The sequence below is a fragment of the Balaenoptera musculus genome, chromosome 1, assembly GCF_009873245.2.
Source record: "Balaenoptera musculus isolate JJ_BM4_2016_0621 chromosome 1, mBalMus1.pri.v3, whole genome shotgun sequence".
In the NCBI taxonomy this organism is placed as follows: Eukaryota; Metazoa; Chordata; class Mammalia; order Artiodactyla; family Balaenopteridae; genus Balaenoptera; species Balaenoptera musculus.
In genome coordinates this window covers 35,407,702-35,430,461 of record NC_045785.1, presented here as the reverse complement: position 1 = coordinate 35,430,461, position 22,760 = coordinate 35,407,702, and the positions used below count along the sequence as shown (strand labels likewise).

At 54.8% G+C, this 22,760-nt stretch overlaps 3 protein-coding genes and 1 long non-coding RNA gene across 16 annotated transcripts in view; 2 read left to right on the top strand and 2 right to left on the bottom strand.

The window, feature by feature from the left end:
• Positions 1-152: 152 nt before the first annotated feature.
• Positions 153-4,313, top strand: C1H1orf210 (chromosome 1 C1orf210 homolog). Of its 9 annotated transcripts, none has more exons than XM_036873983.1 (5): positions 153-530; positions 937-963; positions 1,792-1,869; positions 2,787-2,903; positions 3,050-4,313. In XM_036873983.1, the coding sequence occupies exons 4-5, from the start codon at positions 2,885-2,887 to the stop codon at positions 3,370-3,372; spliced, it is 342 nt and encodes a 113-aa protein (XP_036729878.1). In that variant the 5' UTR covers positions 153-530; positions 937-963; positions 1,792-1,869; positions 2,787-2,884; the 3' UTR covers positions 3,373-4,313. The 9 variants fall into 9 exon arrangements, with proteins under 9 accessions (XP_036729878.1, XP_036729886.1, XP_036729926.1 ...); XM_036873976.1 differs by lacking the exon at positions 153-530 and adding an exon at positions 543-623; XM_036873991.1 differs by lacking the exon at positions 937-963.
• Positions 4,314-10,965: 6,652 nt separating this feature from the next.
• Positions 10,966-22,760, top strand: part of LOC118880276 — a 32,982-nt gene continuing 21,187 nt past the window's right edge. For all 5 annotated transcript variants that reach the window (XR_005016247.1, XR_005016246.1, XR_005016244.1 and 2 more), the window contains exons 1-2: positions 10,966-11,147; positions 14,032-14,169. This is a non-coding gene — a long non-coding RNA (uncharacterized LOC118880276). The remainder of the gene's footprint in view (positions 11,148-14,031; positions 14,170-22,760) is intronic.
• Positions 11,255-14,909, bottom strand: TMEM125 (transmembrane protein 125). The gene is made up of 3 exons (XM_036823852.1): positions 14,400-14,909; positions 12,955-13,104; positions 11,255-12,711 (listed from the first exon to the last, which is right to left on the bottom strand). The coding sequence occupies exon 3, from the start codon at positions 12,567-12,569 to the stop codon at positions 11,910-11,912; it is 660 nt and encodes a 219-aa protein (XP_036679747.1). The 5' UTR covers positions 12,570-12,711; positions 12,955-13,104; positions 14,400-14,909; the 3' UTR covers positions 11,255-11,909.
• The window catches only part of CFAP57 (cilia and flagella associated protein 57), a 76,939-nt gene continuing 72,271 nt past the window's right edge, over positions 18,093-22,760 (bottom strand). The window contains exon 22 of the mRNA XM_036823838.1: positions 18,093-19,910. Coding sequence (XP_036679733.1) covers positions 19,696-19,910 — 215 coding nt within the window. The 3' untranslated portion in view covers positions 18,093-19,695. The remainder of the gene's footprint in view (positions 19,911-22,760) is intronic.

Below are 22,760 nucleotides of genomic sequence, written 5' to 3'. Positions count from 1 at the left end.
GAGGCTTGTACCTTGTCCAGGTAAACACACATACACACAATAACCCCCCAAGGGCACATACACACTCCTCAAAAGGCCTCTGAACTCACACTCCCCGTTGACCTCCACACACACACACACACACACACACAGAGACACGCTTACATACACATTTGCAGGCAGTTTTGCGTCTTCTTGGTCCCTCTGGCTTTGCCTGGAGGATGCCTACCCCCCTCCCCTCTGGTTCCGGCCGGCCGCCTTCACAGGCCGTCCCTCTTCAACTCTGGACTTCGTACCTGTCACCGGAAATTCACTTGTTTATCAGGGCCGCCAGCTGGAGCTGCTGCCTGCTGAAGACTGCCCCCTCCCTGGATCCCAGCGGCACTAACCCCCCAACCGCCCCCGCCCCCGGCACTGGGGGTGGGGGTGACGCCTGCGCCAGAAGGTTCTCCGCAATTCTGGGGAAGATGTAGCATTAGTCCTCCCTATTGGAGGCTCTGCTCTCCGCCCTCACCTGCGGCTTCGGCCCCGCCTGGCTGCTGCGTCCGCAGGTGAGTCAAGCTGCAGTTCTGGCCCGCCCACCTGGCCGGGTCCTGCCGGCTCTAACTGGAAGCTCCTCCGCGGACAGTGCACAGTTCCTACAGGTGGGGAGCAGAGGGAAAGACACTGGGGGGGCCTGGGATGGGGAACCCACAGATCCCCGAGGGCTCCTGGGAGCAGGAAAGGAGCTACAAATCAGGGTGGGGTGCGTGTTTGTCGGTGGAAGAAATGTGACCAGAAGGGGTGGGGTGGCAGCCTGAGGGTGTGTGTGTGTGTGTGTGTGTGTGTGTGTGTCCTTGGGAAGAATTCACAGGGACAGGACAGGAAGGAAAGGAGTAGGAGTAAAATCTTAAAAATGTCAGGTTGAATTCAACTCATTTCAATTTAACAAAATCCTTTCTGTTTTTTTTTTTTTAGGACCCAATGCCTAGTGCCGGGCTCGTGGTAGGCACCCAATGAATGTTTGCTGATGAATGGATGAGTGAATGATTTACTCCTCCTTTCTAATGACCCCCCACCTACCCTCCCCCCATATTCACTCATCTCACAAACATGTGCGGAGCAGCTGACTGCTAAGCTCTCTGCCAGCGCCAGGGTGCACGCTATTCGGCCCAGCCCATGACCAGGGAGCTGCCCATCTAGTAACTGGCCAGGGCAGTGAAGGGGGTGATGAGGGGGGCCCTGGGACAACCTCACAGGCAGGTATGATCTGATTTGGCCTTGAGGGATGAGGGACTCAAAAAACTGAGGAGGGGGTGGCTGAGAAACAAGAGGGCAAGGCAGGGTGTGTGTGTGAGTGTGTGTGTGTGTTTGTGTGTGTGTGTGTGTGTGTGTGTAGGTGTGTGTGTGTAGCACGGGGAGGGAACTGGGGGCTGTGTGCTGGATTGCGTGCTGGATTGCGAGGCCTTGAAGGATGTGCTGAGGAATCTGCACGCAGCCTTGCGGGCCTGGGGAGCTTGGGCAGGATTTTTAAGCAGGGGAGTAATGGGGTCAGGTTTGAGCCATAGGCCCATCACTCTGAGGAATGGATGAGAGGTGAGGAGAGACCAGTTAGGAGGTTATTGCAAGAGTTGAGGTACAAGATGAAGGTGGCTTGGACTGGGGCAGTGGCGGCGGGGTGCAGAGGAGGGGCATAGGCATTCTAGGGATATTGAGAGGAAGAACTCATGGGGCTTGGTGACAATGTGGAGTTGAGGAGGGAGGGCATCATGACAGTATTGATATTAAAGAGTATGGCCGGGTACTCCCCTAAACTAGGTGCTTCTCTCTTAGGTGCTTTCCTAGCCTGGACACTCCTCCCAGGTCCTCCTCTGATTCAGATACCTCAAGCCCCAGCTGTTCCTCCTCCAGGTACTTCTGTAACCCAGATGCTCTTCCTGTAGGTACTCCCCAGAATCAGGTGCTGCTCCCCCAGACACTCCTCTGGCCCAGATGCTCTTCCTCCAGGTATCCTGAGCCTATATGACCTTCCTCCAGATATTCCCTTAATTCAGATGCTCGTCCTTCTCTAGATCCTTCCCAGCCCTAGTGATTCTCAGCCAGATATTTTCCTGATCCAGTTGACTTACATTTGGCTACTGCTAGAATACAGCTCGCCGCCCCCTGGGGCAGAGGTGAAAGGACAAGGAATGTGCCTGAAGGGCTGAGGGTAGCGGTGGTGGGTGTGGACGCAGGGCTTCTGACTCAGGAGCAGAGGGGCCAGGCTGTGTCTGGAGCTTCCTGTTCTGGGTGGAGCCCAGCACCGCCCTCCATGCGTGGTCTCCACTTTGCCCATTACCTCCCAGCAGTTGCTGTGTCCAACCCCTGGAAGCCAGGCCTGCCTCTGCCCCACCTACCATCCTCAGCTTACCAAGCAGGGGAGCAGCCTGGGCTCTGGGCCCTGGCATCAGAGACCTGGGTTCAAGTCCTGGGACTTTGGCTGAGTTAATTCACCTTTCTGGGCCTCAGAGTCCTCACCTGGAGAGTGGGGATAATGTTTATGCCCACATTACAAGGTTCTGTAAGCCAAGTCAACGTTGCCTGTTGACTGAATCATAAGTTGTGCTCAGTAAATTCCAGCATTGAGTTATTTTTCCAGCCACTTCCGGGTGTTCCCTTACAAACAGCCAATTTCCGTGGCTCGGCTTGTTTTTCTCCTGCGGGCAACTGGTTATGGTCAATTGTCCAGTCTCCGGAGTTTGTGCAGCGCCCTCACGCAGCTGTGAGTGTGGCCTGGAACATGCGCCCTGTGGCCATCCCTGACATCCAAACGTATGTGTATGTTCCAGGACTCTGTGCCCTGTGGCTGCCTGGCGTCTGGGAGTCTCCTTAGAGCAAGGGCTCTTCTGGCAGAGGCTGAGGCTCACCAGTGTCTTCTGGCCCCTCAATGAGTGAGGCAAACCGAAGTGAGTGACAGTGGGAGGGAGGCTGAGGAGGGGATTGGGTACCCCTTAGATGCTGAGGTTGGGGGGAGGAACTTGCCCCACTCCTCTCAGTTTCACCAGGGAGCCAATCCGGGGCCCCATCCCTAACACTGTCCCTTTCTCTGCAGCCACTGTGGAGCCCTCGGAGCTCCCCACAGCATCCGCCATATCCCCTGGACTGGGCAGCGGGGCCCGGGCATGGCCTGTGCTGGTAGGGGTCGTGCTGGGGGCTGTGGTCCTTTCTCTCCTCATCGCACTTGCTGCCAAATGCCACCTCTGCCGCAAATACCGTGCCAGCTACCAGCACCGCCCGCTGTCTGGGAGAGGGAAAGGGGTCCGCCCCGAGGTGGGTGAAGATGAGGATGACGATGGCTTCATCGAGGACAATTACATTCACCCTGGGGTTGGTGGGCTGGGGACGGAGGGAAGTAGGGACCACTTCTCCCTCTGAGCCCTCATCTTCGGACCCCCCCCACCCCTATGCCTGACAGCTTAAGGTCAGCAGATACTTTGTGGGAACCGCAAGCCTCAGGGACTTGGTGGCTAGGGCTTAAGGGCTGACCAGGGGTAGATCAATCCTCCCTTCCTTGACACTAGCCACCAAAGTGACCATGACCCTCTCTTGCTCAGTAACCCTCAATGGCTCCCTCCTGTTCTTGGGATAAAGCCTACCAAGGCCCTGGCTATGAAATCAGGCCTCTGTCAGCCTTTGGTTTCCTTTCCTGCCTTTCCCTACTTTACTCCCTACTTAACCAATTATTTGTTATTCCTCCCCCACCTACCATGCTGTTTCTCCATGGACCTTTGCTCACGCTCTTCCCTTGTCTCCCTGCCCTTCTCTTCTCCCAAGTCCTTTATGACAGTGATGAGAATCCCTGGCCAGTAGACCCCATGGGGCCTGCCTACCTGCCAGCATTTCAAATGTGCCCAGGTGATAACATCTTAGCAGGTGAAAATCATTGTGCCAAGTTTCTTAGGGAGATTTTTTTCCTATCAATCAAGTGGTAATCTAAATAGTTATAATATATTATGTTTTTCACAGATACTAATAAATCTATTTTCATTTTAAATAAAAATAGGAAGAAGTCACTCATTTTTTATTTTCCTGAACTGAAACTTGTGCATAAACATGTCCCTTGTCGCTCAAAGCCATGACAGTGCTCGGACATGCCCTCCCTGGGACACCTTCCCAGAGCCCCTCCCTTCCTTAACACCTGTGAGTTTCCCTACCAGTCTCTTACCACGTTTAATTTTTATCTTTATTACAATTTGCACTAACCCCTTACCGGGCTAGACTGTGAATTCTCTGAGGCCACAGTCTGCGCCTTCTTCTGTGTCCTCAGAGTCTCTCACACGGCAGATGCTAAATAAATATTTGTTGACTTTGTTGAATTACCGTGGCGTCTACTGTGGAAGACTTTATCAGGAACCTTGGCAGAGAGGAGAAGGACAGAGTCATGGTTGCTGGGGGGGAGTTTGGGGCAAGGGAGGCAGTTTCAAGACGGCAGAGTCTTGAGTTAAGCTTCTTTGGTTGCAAGCAATGGAAAGGAGTTTTGGGGGTGAATTAAAGGGACAGCTGACTCAGGAGGGCAGGAAGCAGGTGGTCCCAGCCGCCTGAGGTCAGGCATGGGACCTCTAGTGCTTTGTCATTTATGGGCACTTATGAGGCTCCATGCCTGGGACTTCCAAACTCTTGATTCTGGGTCTCCAGTATTCAGGTGCTAGAATCTGATTGGCCCATCTTGAGTCAAGGATCTACTACTGCGGGGCTTCCCTGGTGGTGCAGTGGTTGAGAATCCACCTGCCAATGCAGGGGACACGGGTTTGAGCCTTGGTCTGGGAAGATCCCACATGCCGCAGGGCAACTAAGCCCCTGCGCCACAACTACTGAGCCTGCGCGCCACGGCTGCTGAAGCCCGCGTGCCTGGAGCCCGTGTTCCACAAGAGAGGCCACTGCAATGAGAAGCCCGCGCACTACAACCAGAGACAAGCCCACGCGCAGCAACAAAGACCCAACGCAGCCAAAAAAAAAAAAAGAAAAGTATCTACTACTGACCAGTTCTGTCAGTCAGTTCTGTCCCAGTTCTGACCAGTGGGGGCAGGCTCGTGTAGTCCACTTGTGATTTGGGGAGCCCACCTGTTTGTTCCAGGTCAGTCCCAGCCAGAAAAGGGGAAGTTGTCGGACACCTGACAGCCACTCACATGTGTCCACCGGATGCAGTGTTAGCCTTTGAGGAAAGAGCCAGCAGAGAAAGAAAGTGAGGGCTGACTAATATAGGGGGGTGCTTGAGGAAAAGGCAGGAGGTCAAGGAGGGTTGCAGTGTAGGGTCCAGGGGGCCCGCGCCAGTGATGAAGCTGAAGAGGGGGATGCCGTGCGTGGGGATGGATTGCAGGGGAGAGACCCAGACGTGACTAAGGTGTGGTACAGGGAACAGAGAGATTCCAGAGGTGTGACAGGCAGGGTCACATCTGGAAGGGATGGGGGTGGATGGGAGGGGTGGCTGACAGGACTTTTGGCTGCTGGACGTGGGGAGTAGGGAATCAACGAAGCCACCCTGGTTTCTGACTGGCTGGCTGGGCACTTGAGGCAGAGCAGGTTTCGGGGGAGTGAGGGTTCAATGCTGGACATGGGATTTCCGGGGGAGAGATGCCTGGGGCTGCTGGATTCACAGGGCGAAGGCCGGTCTGTAGATGTGGGCTTGGGAATCATTGACAATAGGGTCCCTGAGTCCCCGGGAGTGAATCAGATCACCAGGGAGGGGGCGGGGTAGCGGAGGCGCTGAGGACTGAGCAGGGAAACACTGGCAAAGGAGGGTTCGTCCGCAGAGGAGGATGTGGCAGGAGAGCTTGGCGAGAAGCCGCCAGGGAGGAGGGGAGCCTAACCCCAGCCATTGTTCCTCAGTCACGAGACAGCTGCCCCCCTCGCAGGCCCGGGAAGGCCCTGTGTGGGCCCCAGCCCGAGACCCCGGAGAGGAGGCTGAGTAGCAGAGCGTGTCCTGGCCTCCGGGGGGGGAGCTGCTGGGAACCCAGGTGGGTCTGTCCCCTGCCCTCATGCGTTCCCAAGGTCCACCTGGAGGGGCTGCCCTGCCTGCAGTTCGGGGTTAGGAAAGAGCTCGGCTGTCCCCGTTTTCACATCTTCCTGGGGACTTGGGTCAGAACCTCTGAGGGATCCAGGAGGAGGTAAGGGCCCAACCCCAGATTAGAAGTCACTTTTCTGAGCCCAGCACCAAGAAGGGTTGGCAGGGAAGGCTTCCTCTCAGAACCTGCTGTGGGTGGCAGGAAACTTGGACCCTGAGAGCAGCCCTGCTGGATTCCCCTGAGGAATGGTTCCCACTGAGCTCTGCATGCCTGGCCCCAGGCACGAAGAGGGAGCACCACCTGGGTCCACAGGTTCAAAGGCCCGGGGATGCTGGAACTGCTGGGAGGCCTGGCACTCAGCCAGGCTTCCCTCTGGTCTGCCCTCCTCTGGCTTCAGACCCTGATCCCAGCCCATCTCTGCCCCCGGCCCTGCACCCTGTCCTTACCCCTCAGCAGCTGGCATCACCTTCTCTTCCCAGGGAGCCCCAACCCAGACCTGACTGCAGAGGACAGCCTAGCTTCCTGGCTGCCTCATCCTGCTGCCCCCAGAGTAAGGCCACATCCATTGTCCTTGTGTGGAGGCCAAAGACAGGGGTCACACAAGCCACGGACATGAAGTTGAAGAAGCCCAGCGGAGCAGTAAACTGAGTTGAGAGCACAGACTATCTGGATTCAAATCCCAGTTCTGCCATCTACCTGCTGTGTGACCTTGGGCAAGTTACTTACCCCCTCAGCGCTCCAATTTCTTCTCAGTAAAATGAGGATCATAATAGTACTTGCCTCACACAATTTTAGAAGGATTGAATGAGTGACGTGTAAAGTAGAACAGAGCAAGCATCTGCAAGTATTAGCCATATCTGTATGGGCACCGCCAGGGCAATTGCTCCCCAGGACAGGTGATCAGTCTTAATCCTGAAGGAGGAGCTCGCCATGCCTCCTCCTCCTCACTCTCTCCAGGCTGGGATTTGAACTTCTCTGTTTCCCAGGACTCAGGTCAGAAGATCCAGTTCAGAACAGCAAAGGACTTGAGTTAGAAGTTCTGATGCTGTAGAATATAAAAATAACGACAACAATAACAATAATAATACTGATGTGTTAGCACTTCCTGACAACCGCCCTGCTAGGCAGGCACCCCATTTTATAGACTGAGAAGTTGAGGCTTAAACAAGTTAACTGCAGCGTGCCTGCTTCACTCAGCAATAACGCCCTTATCTCACGTCTAAGTCATGATCAAACAGACCCAGTGAAGGAATCTCCTGGTAGCTGGACTTGTTCCCACCCTGCCTGGGCTGGCGCCCCTCTGCCCCCTGTGAATGGGGGCCGAGAAGTTCCAGGTTTGGGAGAGCAGGCTGTGAGGGTAGAAGTGGTATGTCCCATCCCTGGCTGGGGAGGGGACCAGAGTGGGCTGGTCTCTGCTATGCCCAGGGCAGTCTCACAGGTCCCGGGGAGCAGTCCAGAAGGCAGCACAGTCAGTGTGCAAGAACTGAGCTTGTGTTGGTCCCCCGAGGCCTGGAGGAAGCTCCTCGAGGGGGGCCTGAGGTCTCAGGAGGGGTGTGACTGGATATGATGGAAGGACCACCTGGACTGGAACACATTTGGAAATTTCAGGAACATGTTCTTCCAGGATCCAGTATCCAGGTGGCCCAGGAGGAACATGTGGCGGCAGGTCTCTCTCCCTCCACCTCGCCTGCCGCCCAATGGGAGCTTCTAAGAGATCCAGACCTCTCTGTGCCGTCTCCATGAGCTCCTCTTGTCTTTTCCCCCAACATCAGTTTAGATTACAGGGCCCTCTATGGCAGCCTCCCTCTTGCTAGTATCCTCAGCTTACCTGCCCTGTCATGTCACCATTACACACTCCAGGTGACACTCCAACCTGAGGCCTGCATCCCGCCCTCCGCGTGTTGTTGAGGAACCCCCCCTTTGCTGCCCCCATCGCCCAGGCCGTGCTTCCGTTCCTGCCTGTTCTCCAGCCTCCCGCGGGCTCTCAAAGCCTTCAGCAACCTCGCTGTTTTCTTGGTCATTCTCGGCAGCAGCTCCTTAAAATGGCCTCTGCCTCACAGAGAGAGTAGTTGTCAGTTTCCTGCTACAAAACCCACAGAGCTTCCTGTCCATTCTTCCTTCTCTCCTATCAAAATAGCATCGTGAGCCCAATCCCTCCATTATGGGCTCGGATCCACCCTCCCCGCCTCCCCGCTCAGGGACTTGAAGACTGGCCTCTTCTCTGCCTTGTGTCTTCAACTTCTCTTTCAATCAACGTGGACCCATCACATCTGTCCCATCCTAAAAAAGCCCCTCCAGGGAGTTAGTCACAAAGACCTGTCGGTCCCACCTTCTGAGCATCCATCGAACCTGTCCTGTCTGACTCTGTCCCAGCAGCCACCCCCTTGTCTGAGCCGCGTCATCTCGCATCTGGAGATGGCAGCAATCCACCAACTGATTTCCCTGCCTCCATTTTTACCCCTTCCAATTAATCCTAATTGTCTTAAAATACAATTCCGGCCAGGCCATCCCTCTGCTTACAATCCTTCACTGGATTCCTCTTGGCCTTAAGAAACTGTGCTACCTGCTAGGGAGCCTCTGAAACCCGGGAGGGGCCCAGGGATCCCCCCAGCCTCACCCTTGCCTCTTGCCAGCTGATACTCCATGTTCCCACCACCCAAACCTTCTGTGGTTCCTCGAAGGAACCAATTCTTTTGTCTCTGGGCCCTTCTGCTATTCCTCCTTTCTGGGATTCTCTTCCCAACCTTCTTGACCAGCTGCTTCTCATCCCTCAGGGGCCAGCTGAGATGGCATTTCTGGGGCTGTTTGATCTTTTTTTTTTTTTTCCTGCTAAGACCAATCCCAGCTTCACACTGCAGCCCGCGAGTCCCCAATCCTATTCTGCTCAGAGTACTCCCCTAATTAAAATCTTTCCATGTTTCTCAGTGTCCCGAGGACAAAGTCCACATTCCTCAGCTGGGCTGACAAGACCACTTGACAGACAGGAGTAAAGGAGGCGTGATTTCACAGGAGCAAGGTGGAGGCTTCCCACCCCACGACTCTTATTTTCTCATGGCGAGTGAGGGAGGCCAAGTCTGCAGAGAGCAGTGTTGGGGGCTGTGAGGGGGTGATGTTGTGGTGTGAAGGGAGTGGAGAGAACTTGAGGGCTCTGTGGGAGCAGGAGCTGGCCGGGGAAACAGCGTAACTGGTGAGCCGAGTTTCAGACCTGGTTGAGGTTGGTGATGGGGAATCACGGTGACACCAGGCTGCCCGGCTGTGCAGATTTCTCTAGTAGCTGGTCGGTGTGAGGGTTTATCCAAGGAGGGGATTTTGCTGGGAGGGTGGGACCAAAGGTCAGGGGGCTAAGTTGTTGAGGACTCTGTCAAGGAGTGGGTGACATGATGGGTCACAGAATCTGAGCCAGATGGGAGATGAAAACAGAATGGGCTGCTTTAGAGGGACAGAGAGAGAGCAGAGGGGCCAGTGGATGACTGGTTGCCATGGGGACCAAGATGGGGTTTAGTGCACAGCTTTGAGCACACAAGCTGGAGGTGGGAGGTTGTGGGGTTGGCTTTAGTGAATCAGGAAGTATTAGCATTTCCGCCCCACCTGGGCCTCCACCCAGCTCCTACCATCCTTCTCATGTTGTAGCTGGGTGTGTACATGCCGACTTCCACTGCCCTTTGGAATAGGTCCACAGTGTCCTCTGTGGGCATTAACCATGCTCCTCATCTGGCATCCTTCCCAGGAGAGCCTGACATGGGCCTGGCCTACAGTAGCTGCTCGTCTAGACATTTTCCTGTGTAACTCTTCCCCCCTCCCAATTTTCTGTGTTTCTGTTTTCCTTTAGTTTCTTAAAAGAAATATCGTGAAAGAGTCTAACCCTGTCTTAGCTGAAAAGAAACAGGATTTATCCCTGTTTCACAGGAGGAAGAGGCATTCTGTGGTCCTCTAATGGCCCAGGAATTGGGTGATAGTGAGAGCTCCCTCTTGGGAGCCAGGGAAGAATGAGAGTTTCTGGGGAAGACAGTGCGGGGCCTCAGGAGGGAAAGATTCAGGGCCATCAGCGGACAATGGCCTAACTTCCCTACCCTTCCCGGTTATAGGTGGGTCTCACCAAGCCGAGTTCTTCATCCGCCCATCCACACCCTACTATGTGCCCAGGCCCGTGCCAGGACCCCCCGTGGTGAAGTCACGACAATGGTGCAGTGTGGCTGGCTCGTGGGTGTGTTGAGGAGAGAGGGAGGCCTGTCGTTTTGGGGGGTCTGCACACTAGCCTGCATAAGCAGGGGGGAACCTCGGCACCTGAGGTCTCTAACCTGGATGCTGGGTGGAGGGTGAGACGGGGACCTAGGTCAGGGTAGAGAGGAGAGGGGCTCACATTTGAATATGTGGAGTCTGAGGTGCACGGAATTCCCGGTGCACTTGGACTTGCCCTATTCTCTCTGCTCACGTTTCTCCCTCCCAGGCCTGGCAACACCCTTTCCCTCATCCGTCGGCTTAGTGTTTTCTCCAGGAAACTGCCTTGATCTTGGCAAGTTGAAAGCAATTTTCTCCTGTCAGAGCCTCTGTAGCTCCACATTTAACACCTCCTAGGCAACACGTCTGTCTGGCTTCCCGGCCTCTCTTGGTGTCCCCCATGGGGCTTCCTATAATCTTCATTTTGTGAAGCAGCAAGTGATGAAACAGTAACTGGCGCTCTTGGGCGTTCCTCCAGTGGACCTCTGTCCTTGTCACACAGGAAGTGCCCCTGCATCCAGAAAGGGAGAGCCCTTCCAGGGCTGACCCCAATCAGGCAGGTACTCTCATGCCCAAGCGGGCGTCCAACACCCCTCCCGTGCCTGGAAACCCAGAGGCAGGTCAGCCGGTGCTGCAACTACACAGAACAGGATGTTCTGGTTTCAGAGGTGGGGTTAGGAGCTGCAGCCTCCAGAGAAACCAGGCAATAAAACCCCAATACTTCAGGCTTCATCTGGAACCAGCACATAAGCAAATGAGGACTCACCATCCTCCCTGCCCACAACACCCTCTCCCTGGGACCAGAGACGCACTACCTTCCTGAGGCTAAGCATCCCCTCATCCCGTCTCCCCTCAGGCCTCCTAGTACCTATGAGGAGAGACCACAGGTCTGGCTGAGGACACCTTCAAGGCACCTTAGGTCAGCCTGAGGTAGGCACGACGTGTTCCCTTTGGGAGGGGTGGCTGGGGGGGAGGGGAGGGGAGGGGGAGGGGAGGGAAGGTCTCTAGGTGAGATGGTGCGATAAAGACAATACCACTAACAGCAGCCACCACTTTTATTGCACATCTGCCGTGTGCCCGGTCCTTCTATACATAATGTCATTTGATCCTAACAATTGATGACCGTGACCATGACGCTCAAGAAACCGGGGCTCAGAGAGGTTAAGCCACTTGCCCAAGGCCCCCAGCTGGTGAGTGGTAGAGGGGGGGACTGCAGCCCAGGCCTGTCATGCCGGAGCCTGTGTTCCGTCCACTGTCACCGTTCAGTCTCCTTGATAAAGGGGCTCACTGGCGCAGTCTCTGGGGCGGGCAGCAGCCTCTCCTGGGGAAATCCCTGACAGGTGTTACAGGGCAGAGTTGCCCTTGAGGGGTGTTAGGGATACGGGCCAGGGATCTTCAGGGATCCCAGACCCTTCTCTGCCTAGAGGCCCCGGACACAGACAGGCAGACTGACGGTTCCACGAGCTCCAAGGAGAAGCAGTTCCCTCCTTGTGACGTGGGCGTGTGGGTGCAAGTCGGCCCCTCATCACAGTCACACGGTCCCTCAGAGGGCTGGGCAGTCCTGGGGGCACCCATGCAGTCACTCTCCCCTTGGTGCGTGTGCGCACACGTGTTGGCACACACCCTCACTCGCACCCGGGCACGGCTCTGTGGAGGCTGAGGCGGGTCGCGGGAAGGAGGGCCCGGGCTCGGTCAGATGAGGCTGGCGATGCTGGACGTGGTCTCGTGACGCTGGCCAGCGGACAACCGCCCTGAGATGCTGAAGACGCTGCCATTCCCACTGCGGTCACTGCGGGTGGAGGGGGCGGCCGCACGGGGGCGGGGACAGTGTCCACTCACGGCCACCTGATACAGCAGCAGGCCCAGCAGGAAGAGCGCGCCTGAGGCAGCCAGGGTGACGCCCACAAACAGCATGGCGGCCAGCGGCCGGGCGGGGGCAGGGGCGGCGGCCAGCCCTGCCAGCGTCAGGCCGGTGACCAGCAGCACCAGGCCGCTGAGCAGCACCACCAGGGCATCGGCCCCGCCGCCGCTGCGGAGCAGGGCCACGTGGCGAGGATGGCGGATGCAGTTCATGTCCTGCACGGCCGAGCTCATCAGCTGCTTAACCAGGACCAGCAGGGCCAGCAGGCAGAGCGCTGTGCCCACCGCCAGGCGCCACTCGCCCGAGCGGCTGCTGGTGGAGGACAGCAGGGCCACGCCACCCGCCCCACAGCCCGCCACGAGGCCCACAGCCACGGCGAAGCAGAGCGCCGAGCGCCGCGGCTGCTGGGACCACCACAGCTCCACCTGCTCCGCCAGCACATCCGGCGGCAGCCCCCGGCCCGGCGGCGCCTGAGCCTCTCTCTCAGACATGGCTGATCTGGCACGAGTAAGGGCAGAGGGCTGCGTCAGGGGGCAGAGGTACGGATCATGGCCTGGAGCCCCCACTACCTGCGCGGCAGCCAGAGGCCCAGAGTCCTGTTCCTCGCACGGTCCAGGGGATGGTCACCATCACCTGCAGGGGGGAGAATCATACTTGCTATCTCCCCGGCCCACCTGCCCCTTATGGTCTCTCCTGGGAGCCTTGAGGATGGTCCCTGGGAATCCTCCCATGTCCTCTGCAACCAACCCCCCCCCCTCAGGAAAACCTCCTCCCTAGTACTGCCCCCTCGGGAATGCCTCTCCAGAGATCTCAGGAGAGCTCCCTCCACCCAAAGCACCCTCACCCATCCAGGGAACCCCCTGCCCAGTCCCTGACCTCTCTGGCTCTGGCTGTCTCAGTTGCCTGTCCCATCCCGGCTGGCCGAGGGAGCTGGTGCCACGGTGGACGATGGGACTGGATGGAGACCCAGAGATAAAGCCTCATTCAGGATCCGACTCACATGGCCTCAGCTGTCACCGCTGGCTCCTGCGGGGAGGGTTGTGGGGAGGGAGGGGGCTTATGACTTAACCCTTCTGCAACCAGCTGGCTGACTCTGAATCTTCTCTCTTTGGGCTGCGACTCCTTCTCCGCGAGTCAGGATCTGACCCCCAACACTCCATCCCACCTCACAGGCATGGCTGCTGGTTCCCAAATCCCTCTCTCTCTCAAACCCAGATCTCCCTCCCAAGCTCCAAGACCCATAAGGCAATTGTCACCTTGGTGTCCCACAGGCACCTCTGATGCAACAGCTCCCAACCCAAGCTCGTCATCTTCCCGCAAACCCACTCCTCTCTCATGTCTCTCCCTTGTGCATGTCACCTCTAAACATTTCTCCATCCCACTCTCTGCCCTCATCCTCCTGCGCTTCAACCTCCCTCCCCTCAACTTCCTCACTGGTCTTCTTGCTTCCCCCACTCTTCTCCCTCTCACCGCACTCCCATGCCATCCTCCTCCACGATTTCTCTAAAGTGGTACAAAGGGAAGGAGGGCTTTGGACTGGACCCCCAGCTGCAGTCCCTGCCACCGTGGGTACGTGGGCGAGGGACCTCGCAGTGGTTCCTCATTGAACACGTCCTCCAGAGGCCAGTCAGCGTGACTCCCACTGGGCAAAGTACAGCAGCCCGGCCCCTGCCCTCAGGGAGCCCCAGTTTATAGCAGGTGTGTTCCTGTGATGAGTGCTGGCTATGGGTTAGTCAGAAGAGGGGCTTGGGGGAGGTCAGAGAAGCCCCTAGCAAGTTCACCTCTTGGAGCTCAGGCTCATTATCTGAAAAGTGAGGACGATAACTTTTATCTTGAGGGGTGGGGGCATTAAAAGCTCCAGGTCAGAATTCCAGTGGGAATTCTAGGGCCCGCATAGATGCCCAGAGAATGCTTTCTGAATAAAAGAACACAACATTCTCTCCTCCCATTTAGGACGGGACACCTGCTTTATATATAGGACGCAGGTCCTGGATCATTCGGGACTATGACTTCATGGCTGTACGTGGGTTACACCTCTGATGAGGTGTCCGTCTTCCACAATCCCTCAGCAGGGGTTGCCCGGCACACGAGGTAGGAGGGGCAGCTGCAGGTGCCCCCAAGGGAGGTGGGGGAGGGGCCGGGGGAGGGGCCCTGGAATCAGTCCCAGCATTCCCCAGGGCTGTGACTTCATGGGTCTGAAAGTGCTTGCACAGGTGTGCCGGCATCATGGGGCCAGGCTGGGGGTGGGGTGGAGGCGCTCAGGGGAAGAGCCAGTGGGAGACGGTGAATGGTGGGGGTAGGGGGGACCACGGGGCACTCACAAGAAGCCTGGAGGTGCTGGATCCGATCTGAGCAGGCAGGGCGGGCAGGTGGGGCACTCCAGCTCTGTTTCCGGGGAGGCGCTTCACCTGCCTGACCTGCACCTGGGTGAGCTCAGGCGGGGGGGCAGGGGGAGGAGGATCAACAGGTGTTTCCAAGGCAGGGCCTGAGCCGATTGGCTGACGTGGCGCTGCTCCTTCTGCTGGGCTGAGGCATTCCTGGGAAGGGAGGGGCTTCTGTCTCTTGCTGTTAGGGCACGAATGCAATTTCCAGACCTGGGCAGCAGGAGGAATGTTGTCCATCTGCCCCAGAGCCCAGGCCTGAGGCCATCCCCCAGCTCCAACCCAATTTAGCTTTAGTTCCAGCCTTAAACCCAACCCCAGCCCCAGCTGCAGTTTCAGACCCGAACTAGAACTCCTAGCTCCAACCGAGGCCCCTACCCCACATCTCAGCCCCAACCCTGAATCTCAAATCCCAGCCCCGACGCCCCAGCCCCATTTCCAAATCCAGTTCCAGTCCCAGCCCCAGATCCCAACCCCAAATCTGGCTTGAAACCTCAGCTCCAAATGCTGGAATTAGATTTTAGATGGCAGCCTCATCCTTGGCCCCAACCTTGACCCATGTTCCTGAATCCAGCCCCCAAATCCCGACTCCAAGCTCAAATCCTGCCTCAGCCCCAAACTGCAACACCAGCTGGCCCCCAAACCCAGCCCCAGTAACTCCATCCCTTGGTGCTTTCCCCTGGGCCGGAGCCCCACAAGCCCCTAGCCCATTCTCCTCCAAAGCCTCAAGGGCCTGACCAAGGTAGGTTTGCCCCACGTTTTGGCCCCCCTGAGGAGGCAGGATTTGAGTGCACAGGGAGGAGGGGGCAAAGGATTTTCAGGTGGGAAACAGGAGCTCCCTTGCTTAAAACACTTGCAGAATAAACACTTCGGGATAAATGCCATATTCCTTTACAAGGCTCACAGAACCCCTGCCATCCACAGCAGGCCAGTCATTTGCCCCTGGCCCCTGCCCTCCAGCCAGAATGCCTGTCTTTCAGTTATGTATGCTCTGCACTGCTCTGCCCTTCCGCTTAGTGTTTGAACTCAGAGTTCTCTCTCCCTGGGATATTTACCACGCCCCACCCCCAGCCTTGGTCTGGCTAACTCAAATTCTTCAACTGAGATGTCACCTCCTCCAGGAAGCCCTCCTTGACCTCTAGGCTGGTTCAGGTGCCTCTTTGGGGCACCTATGGCCCCCATGCTTCCCCCACAACTGCTCTTACTGCATGTGCTGTGATTGCCCTATTTATTCACCTGTCATCCCCTACTAGATGTGTGGTTCCCAGTGGGTGCAGGTTTAGTGCCCGTTTTGCTAACCCTCATGACCTCAGCAGCCAGCACTGTGCCTGGCACATGGGAAGTATTCAGTAAACATGTGTTGAATGAATGAACGTGTGAACTGCCAGATGTGGGGCTACGCAGGGAGCTTGTGAGAGGAAGCTGGAAAGGCAAGTTTGGCTCAGGTGGCACAGGGCCTTGAATGCCTTGGTGAGGCATTTGGACTCATCTGAGGTACTCATGGAGGGTTCCAAAGTATAATGAGGACATGGCCAGGGCTCTGCTTCTAACAGGCGAATCTGGCACCACACACTACACGATGGGCAGGGGGCGGGGAGGCTAGTTGGAGGTGGTTGTCGCCTGGATTGACCCCCTTGTAATGCCTCCTGCTGTCTCTCCTTTTGGTGTGTATGAAATAGACAAGAAAAACAAAATCAAAGTTATCTTTCCATTATCAGCTCACAAAATAATTATGCTGGACCTGTCCATGCTTCTCTTTGCTTTGCTCGGTGGAGATGGTTGGGGGCCTGGTCATAACTCTAGAGCAGCACCGTCCAATAGAAATATAACACGAGCCACATATGTAATTTTAAAATGTAAAATCGTCTAGTAATCATGTGAAAAAAGTAAAGAAAAACAGGTGAAATTAATACAGTGAAATTTTATTTTAAGCCCCAAATATTTTCATTTTAATACACAAGGGATTGAGCTCTTTCAGTCTTTTATTTCGTCTTGAAAATTCGCTGTGTATTTTATGCTTACAGTGCATCTCAGCTCAGACTAGCCACATGTCTAACGCTCGCCACGTGTGGCTTGCAGATCCCTTACTAGATGGTTCTTCCCCTCAAGGAGAGGTAGGGCAGGCTGGATCTTGGGGACAAACATGTGGGTTTGCCACTTTGCAGAGCATTATAGAGGCGTTCCCTGCCCTGGGGTGAGCGGGGAAGAAGGGGCCTGGCAGGGCTCAGTGACTGTGTATTCCTCTTGCCCCTCTGACATTTATTTTCCTCCTGGTCCCAAGGAGGGACCGGTCCCAGCCAGACCCATCCAGGGTCCAGCTGTCCTGGATAGAGCTGGGCGGGGGAAGTCATGAGATCCACGCCCCCCCTGCCCTCCACCGGCTTCCCCTGGGGGTTTGAAGGGAATTTTTTGGGTGGAGGGAACAAAGCCTAAAAGCTTCCAGTTTAAACATTGATTGGGTGAGACTTTGTTCTCATTCTGGGTCTTATCGAATAACTTGGAGTTAAAGTGGACAGGCAGGCTCCTCGCAGGGCCGGTGAACTCTGTCCCCAAAGCAGAGGCTGCTGAGGCAGCTCAGATGGGCGGTACTGAAGGCAGGGGGAGGAGGTGGCAGTGGGCAGAGAGCGTGAGGTGTGGATTCTGACTGATCCCTTAGACCAGCGGTCCCCAACCTTTTTGGCACCAGGGACCGCTTTCGTGGAAGAGAATTTTTCCACGGACTTGGGGGTGGGGTGGGGGGATGGTTCCGGCGGTAATGCCAGCGATGGGGAGCGGTGGGGAGCGGCAGATGAGGCTTCGCTCGCTTGCCCACTGCTCACCTCCTGCTGTGTGGCCCGGTTCCTAACAGGCCTTGGATGTGGCCCGGGGGTTGGGGACCCCTGTGTTAGATGGTGGGAGGACCCAGGAGAAGGGAGAGGCCCTGTAGCCCAGCCTCCCCGGCCAAGTTCCCACCTCAGGCTATCCTCCACCCAGTAGCTAGAGTGATCCTGTGATAAGGTAGAGCAGGTAAAGTCACTGCTGTGCTTAAATTCCTCCAATGGCCTGTCTTACCCAGAGAAACAGCCAGAGTCCTCCCACAATCTCTAAGGCCTTCTCTGACTTCACCCCCCCAGCTGTCCCTCTTCTGCTTGTGCTTGCTCAGAGCCTTTGCACTGGCTGTTCCCTCTGCCTGGAGCTCCTTCCTCCCACGTGGCTCCCTCCCTCACCTTTCTTCAGGAAGGTGCTCAAATGTCACCCTCTCAGTGAGGCTTCCTTCCTGTGTCTAAAATCACAGCCTTCCCCGTACTTCCTACCTCCCTGCCCCTCATTCTTTGATTTCCTTTATTCTCTCATGTTTCTCCTTAGCACTTGTCGCTGTCAAATATGCTATATATTCTTATCTGTCTGGAATATTGTCTGTCTACCGCCCTGGAAGATAAGCTTCTTGAACGGAGTGATTTATGCATTCTAGCTCCTAGAACAGGCCTGACATATAATACGTGTTCAAGGAGTGCTTGTGAATGAAAGCATGAACAGTGGAGAGAATATTGGTTTTGGAACTAGATTGACCTTGAAGGTCCCAGTCCCAGCTCTAGCTCTGCAACCTTAGAAAAATGGCTTAAACTCCGTGGGTCCCAGTCTATTCATTTGTAAAATGGGGACAATAATACCTAGTCTAAATAGTTGGGGGGGAGGCGATAAATAATATAATCCATCCAGCAAACATTTACTGTTTCCCTTCTCTGGACCAGGGATTGTGCAGGTGCTGGAGACAGTGGTGAGCAAAAGAGGTCCCATCCCTGCCACCCTGCCACCCTGAAAGGCAGTTGGAGAATAAAGGGCTTAAAGCACAGGTGCAACACCAGGTCTTCAATGGCTCCAGGTCCCCTGCCCCCACCCCATGTTCCCCATGACTGACAGTTGCCCCAGACAGACATCTTTTGGAATATCTGCTCCACTCACAATGACCAGCTTCACTACAGGGATGAACCCCAGTAACCAGGATTCTATTCTGTGACCCACCCCTATGGGTACAGTTGATTGGATAGCGGTGAGCTCCAGACTCAAGCTAGGCCCCAAATATTCTCCTTGGGCAATTTAAAGTTAGACTAGAGACTCCATGTCAGCCTTGGGGCATCTACTCATGGGATGCTAAGGGTCCCCTTCTGCCAGCTGTCCTGGCAATGGGAGGCTGGTCTATAGAGAGGCAAGAATAAGAGAGGGAGAGGGGGTTCCAGCCGTGTCCCAGGTCTTAGTTCAAGTCCTTCTTGAGGTCTGGTTGTATCTCAGCCCTGAGAGTCCATGACACACCAGGAGGGACCGGGGGCTTAATATTTGTTATTTGGGTATTAGAAGGGTGTCTGGCTTCTGCAGGTGGGAGAAGACAGGGACATCTGGGTTCTTAGTGCATAAACAACCACCTCTCCTGGTATGTGTGGCTGGGCCACCCAGTATGGGGTCTAGAGGAAGAGGTGCCCCCCAGAAATGGAGGAGCAGGGCAGCGCCCTGCAGACCGAGGATGACAAGTCTAGAGAGGCATGGAGGTAAGAGGAAGAAGGGCAGAGTTCTGCTTATAGTCGTGATACCAGGGTCTGCAGATAATGGAAGATGTGGGGGAACTCTACCAACTTTGCCATGTTCATGATTTTACTCTCACCTTTACACAGCTGTGAAAATTCTCAGCAAACCTCATTATGTTTCATAAGTAAGAAGAAAACGTAGGAGGCTTTGTCTGGTCCTGACGTGGCTGGCAGGGGAGAAGGCAGGTCAGAAGCGACAGGCGGCCCTGCCCTTGAGGTCCAGAGAAGAGCGGGGAGGGGCGTGGGATCTCTGCAGTGACAGGCAGCCCTGCCCTTGAGGTCCAGAGAAGAGCAGGGAGGGGCGTGGGATTTCTGCAGCGGCAGGCAGCCCTGCCCTTGAGGTCCAGAGAAGGGCGGGGCGGGGCGTGGGATCTCTGCAGCGACAGGCAGCCCTGTGCCTGGGCAGGGACTAGCAGTGGTGGCTTTGGACGAGCAGGAGCCCCCCGGGCCTCAGGGTCCCTCTCTCCCTTCCTCCCTCCCTAGCTCCCTGGCTAAGCAGAGAGTTGGACGCGACTGTGGGAGAACACCTTTATTCTGCCCGTGTCCCAGGTTCCCCAGGGCAGGAGGGAGAGGCTGGTATGGTCAGGGCTGCAGGGGCTGCAGCCCAGAGTCAGGCTGGGGACGACAGGAGCACCGTGCTTCTTCTGGCCTGGCTGGAGACGGCTCACCAGAGGGGGTCACTTGGTCTGCAGCTTTAAGTCTGCTTCTGCCCCCAGGAGGGAAGGCAACCGCATCCCGGCAAAGGGGTGGAAGCCTGGGAGCTGCTCTTGTTCTTGGATCTGGTCTCTGAGGCGCTGGATCTCCAGGCGCTGCATCTCAATGATTCTCCCAGTTTCTTCTTGCTCATTCAGTCTCACGGTGGGAGGAATGCCTGGCAAGTCTTTGCCGGACTCTGTAGGGGACAGAGCAGGACTAGTGTGGGCCTGTTACTGGGCTGCTGCAAAGCTTATCCTTCCTTCCGCCTCTAACCTCCACCCCCGCACACATTTATGGAGCACCTGCTATGGGGTAGACACTCCAACCCAGACGCTAGCGAGATGGAGATGAGCCATTTCACTGTCTAGCAGAGAAGGAGAAACGAAGAGACACGCTTTGGAGTGATAAGGCAAATGCTAAACCTGACCTCAGCCCGGCCCCTCTCCTGAGCCCCGCAGTGTGCCTGCCCCGAGGCCCCTTCCACTGGGGGCTGCTCAGTCCCCACACCCCAAGCAGAGTGGCACTCTCCTGTTGACCCGGGCTGGCCTCCAAGCTGCCAGTCCTCCTCCTCACGTAAACCTGCTCCCGGAGACCCCTCTCTAGCCTTCCTGCTGTGGCCACTCACTCATGTTCCCTGAGGACGTCCCCCGAGACTCTCAGCCATCCTCCTGTCTCAGTGCTGTCCTGGGTGATGCTGGTGTCCACGAGGGTCCACGGCTCACCCCACTCCCTGGCCTCACGAGGCTAAACTCTCAACATTAATTGTTTGGCCTGCACGCCAGCTCCACACCCACTCTGTGGCTTTCCCTCCCTCGTCCCGCCCAGGATCTTTCACTCTAGCGCTCCATTCACCTCTTCTTAGACTGAATTTAGACCTCATCTTCCCGGACAACTCCATTTTTTACCTACCAAATGGGTTCCTCTTAGATTCACTCCTTTTCTGACCAGGTAGACCCACAGTGAGTTTCTTCTCCCATCTAGATGCCTCGTCCCTCTGCCCCAGGTACCCTGCCCAGCCTACATCCAAGATAATCTGAGCATCCAGGGTCGCCACTTTCACATCTGGCCTGCTGCGCGTTACCGATAAAAGTAACACATGAGATTCAAGTTCTTGGTTTCCAACCCCAGACGGACTTTATGTCCATAGTCAGCAAACTCTCATTCCCCACAGCAGCACTTAGGAACTTCAATCTTTACTCCAACTCCTCTGCCCTACTTAGAAAAAAAAATTGTGGTAAAATCTATATAACATAACATTTGCTATCTTAACCATTAAAAAAAAAATTTATTTATTTATTTATTTATTTGGCTGCACGGGTCTTAGTTGCGGCACTTGGGATCTTTGTTGCTGCATGAGGGATCTTTTAGTTGTGGCATGCGAACTCTTAGTTGCGGCATGTGGGATCTTTAGTTGTGGCATGAGAACTCTTAGTTGCGGCATGTGGGATCTAGTTCCCTGACCAGGGATCGAACCTGGGCCCCATGCATTGGGAGCGCAGAGTCTTAGCAACCAGACCACCAGGGAAGTCCCTTAACCATTTTTAAGTGTATGGTTTAGCAGTGTTAAGTACATTCACATTGCTGTGCAACTAATCTCCAGAACTCTTCTCATCTCGAAAAACTCAAACCCCATCCCCATTAAACAGCTCCTCAGTCCCCCCACCCCCAGCCCCTGGTAGCCACCATTCTGCATTCTGTCTTTATGAATTTGATGACTCTAGGTATCTCAGATAAGTGGAATCATACGGTATTTGTCCTTTTGTGTCTGGCTTAGCATAATGTCCTCAAGGCTCATCTATGTTGTATCATATGTCAGAATTTCCTTCCTTTTTAAGGTTGAATAATATTTCATTGCATATATAGACCACATTTTGTTTATCCATTCATCTATTGATGGAAATTTGGGTTGCTTCCACCTTTTGGCTACTGTGAATAATGCTGCTATGAACATGAGTGTACAAATATCCTCTTTGAGACCCTGCTTTCACTTCTTTTGGGTATAAACCCAGAAGCGCAATTTCTGGTTCATATGGTAACTCTGTTATTAATTTTTTGAGGAAACACCTTACTGTTTTCCATAGTGGCTGTACTGTTTTACATTCCAATCAACAGTGCACCAGGGTTCCAATTTCTCCAGACCCTTGCCAACACTTGTTACTTTCTGGGTTTTTTTTTTTTTTTTTTGTTTTTTCTTTTTGGTTTGGTGTATTTTGATAGTAGCCATCCTAATGAGTGTGAGGCAGTATCTCATTGTGGCTTTGATATCATTTCCCTAATTGTTAGTAATACTGAGCATTTTTCATGTGCTTGTTGACCACCTGTGCATCTTCTTGGAGAAGTGTCTATAGTCCTTTGCCCATTTTTAAATCAGGTTTGTTTGTTTGTTTGTTTTGGAGTTGTAGGAGTTCTTTATATATTCTGGACATTGACCCCTTATTAGCTGTATGATTTCTCTCATTCCATAGGTTGCCTTTTCACTCTGTTGATTGTGTTCTTTGACGCACAGAAGTTTTCAATTTTGACAGTCTAATTTATTATATATTTTCTTCTGTTGCCTGTGCTTTTGATATCATATCCAAGAAATTATTGCCAAATCCATCCTCTCCTCTGCTCTTAATGGATGACGTTGCCACCCTCTTCACTGAGGAACTGTGTCTCCAACTCCCTCACCACAGTCAAGCTTCTCTCAGTGGAAGAGGGGTCTCTTTCCTATCTGCTGCCAACCCCTTCCCTGGAGGAAAAACTAGAAAAGAACAGATGATGGTGGCCAAGGAAGAGAGTATTTTAAAGAGGAAGTGGTCAGCAGTGGCCAGTGGCCAGCCTTGCCTTGGCCTCTAATTGACCTGATGGGGCCAGCATTCAGAGTACTCGACTTATCCCATCCTTCCCAGGAGAAGTCTGGATCCTTCTCTGTCTGCCTTTGCTCCTTGCCTCTTCTCCTTTACTGCAATTTCTAGACTCTTGATCTTTCTAGGCTCTTGATTGCTTCTCTTTTCTAGGTCTTGACGCTTCATCCTCCTTCTGCTACTGGTTGTCCCTGGTAACC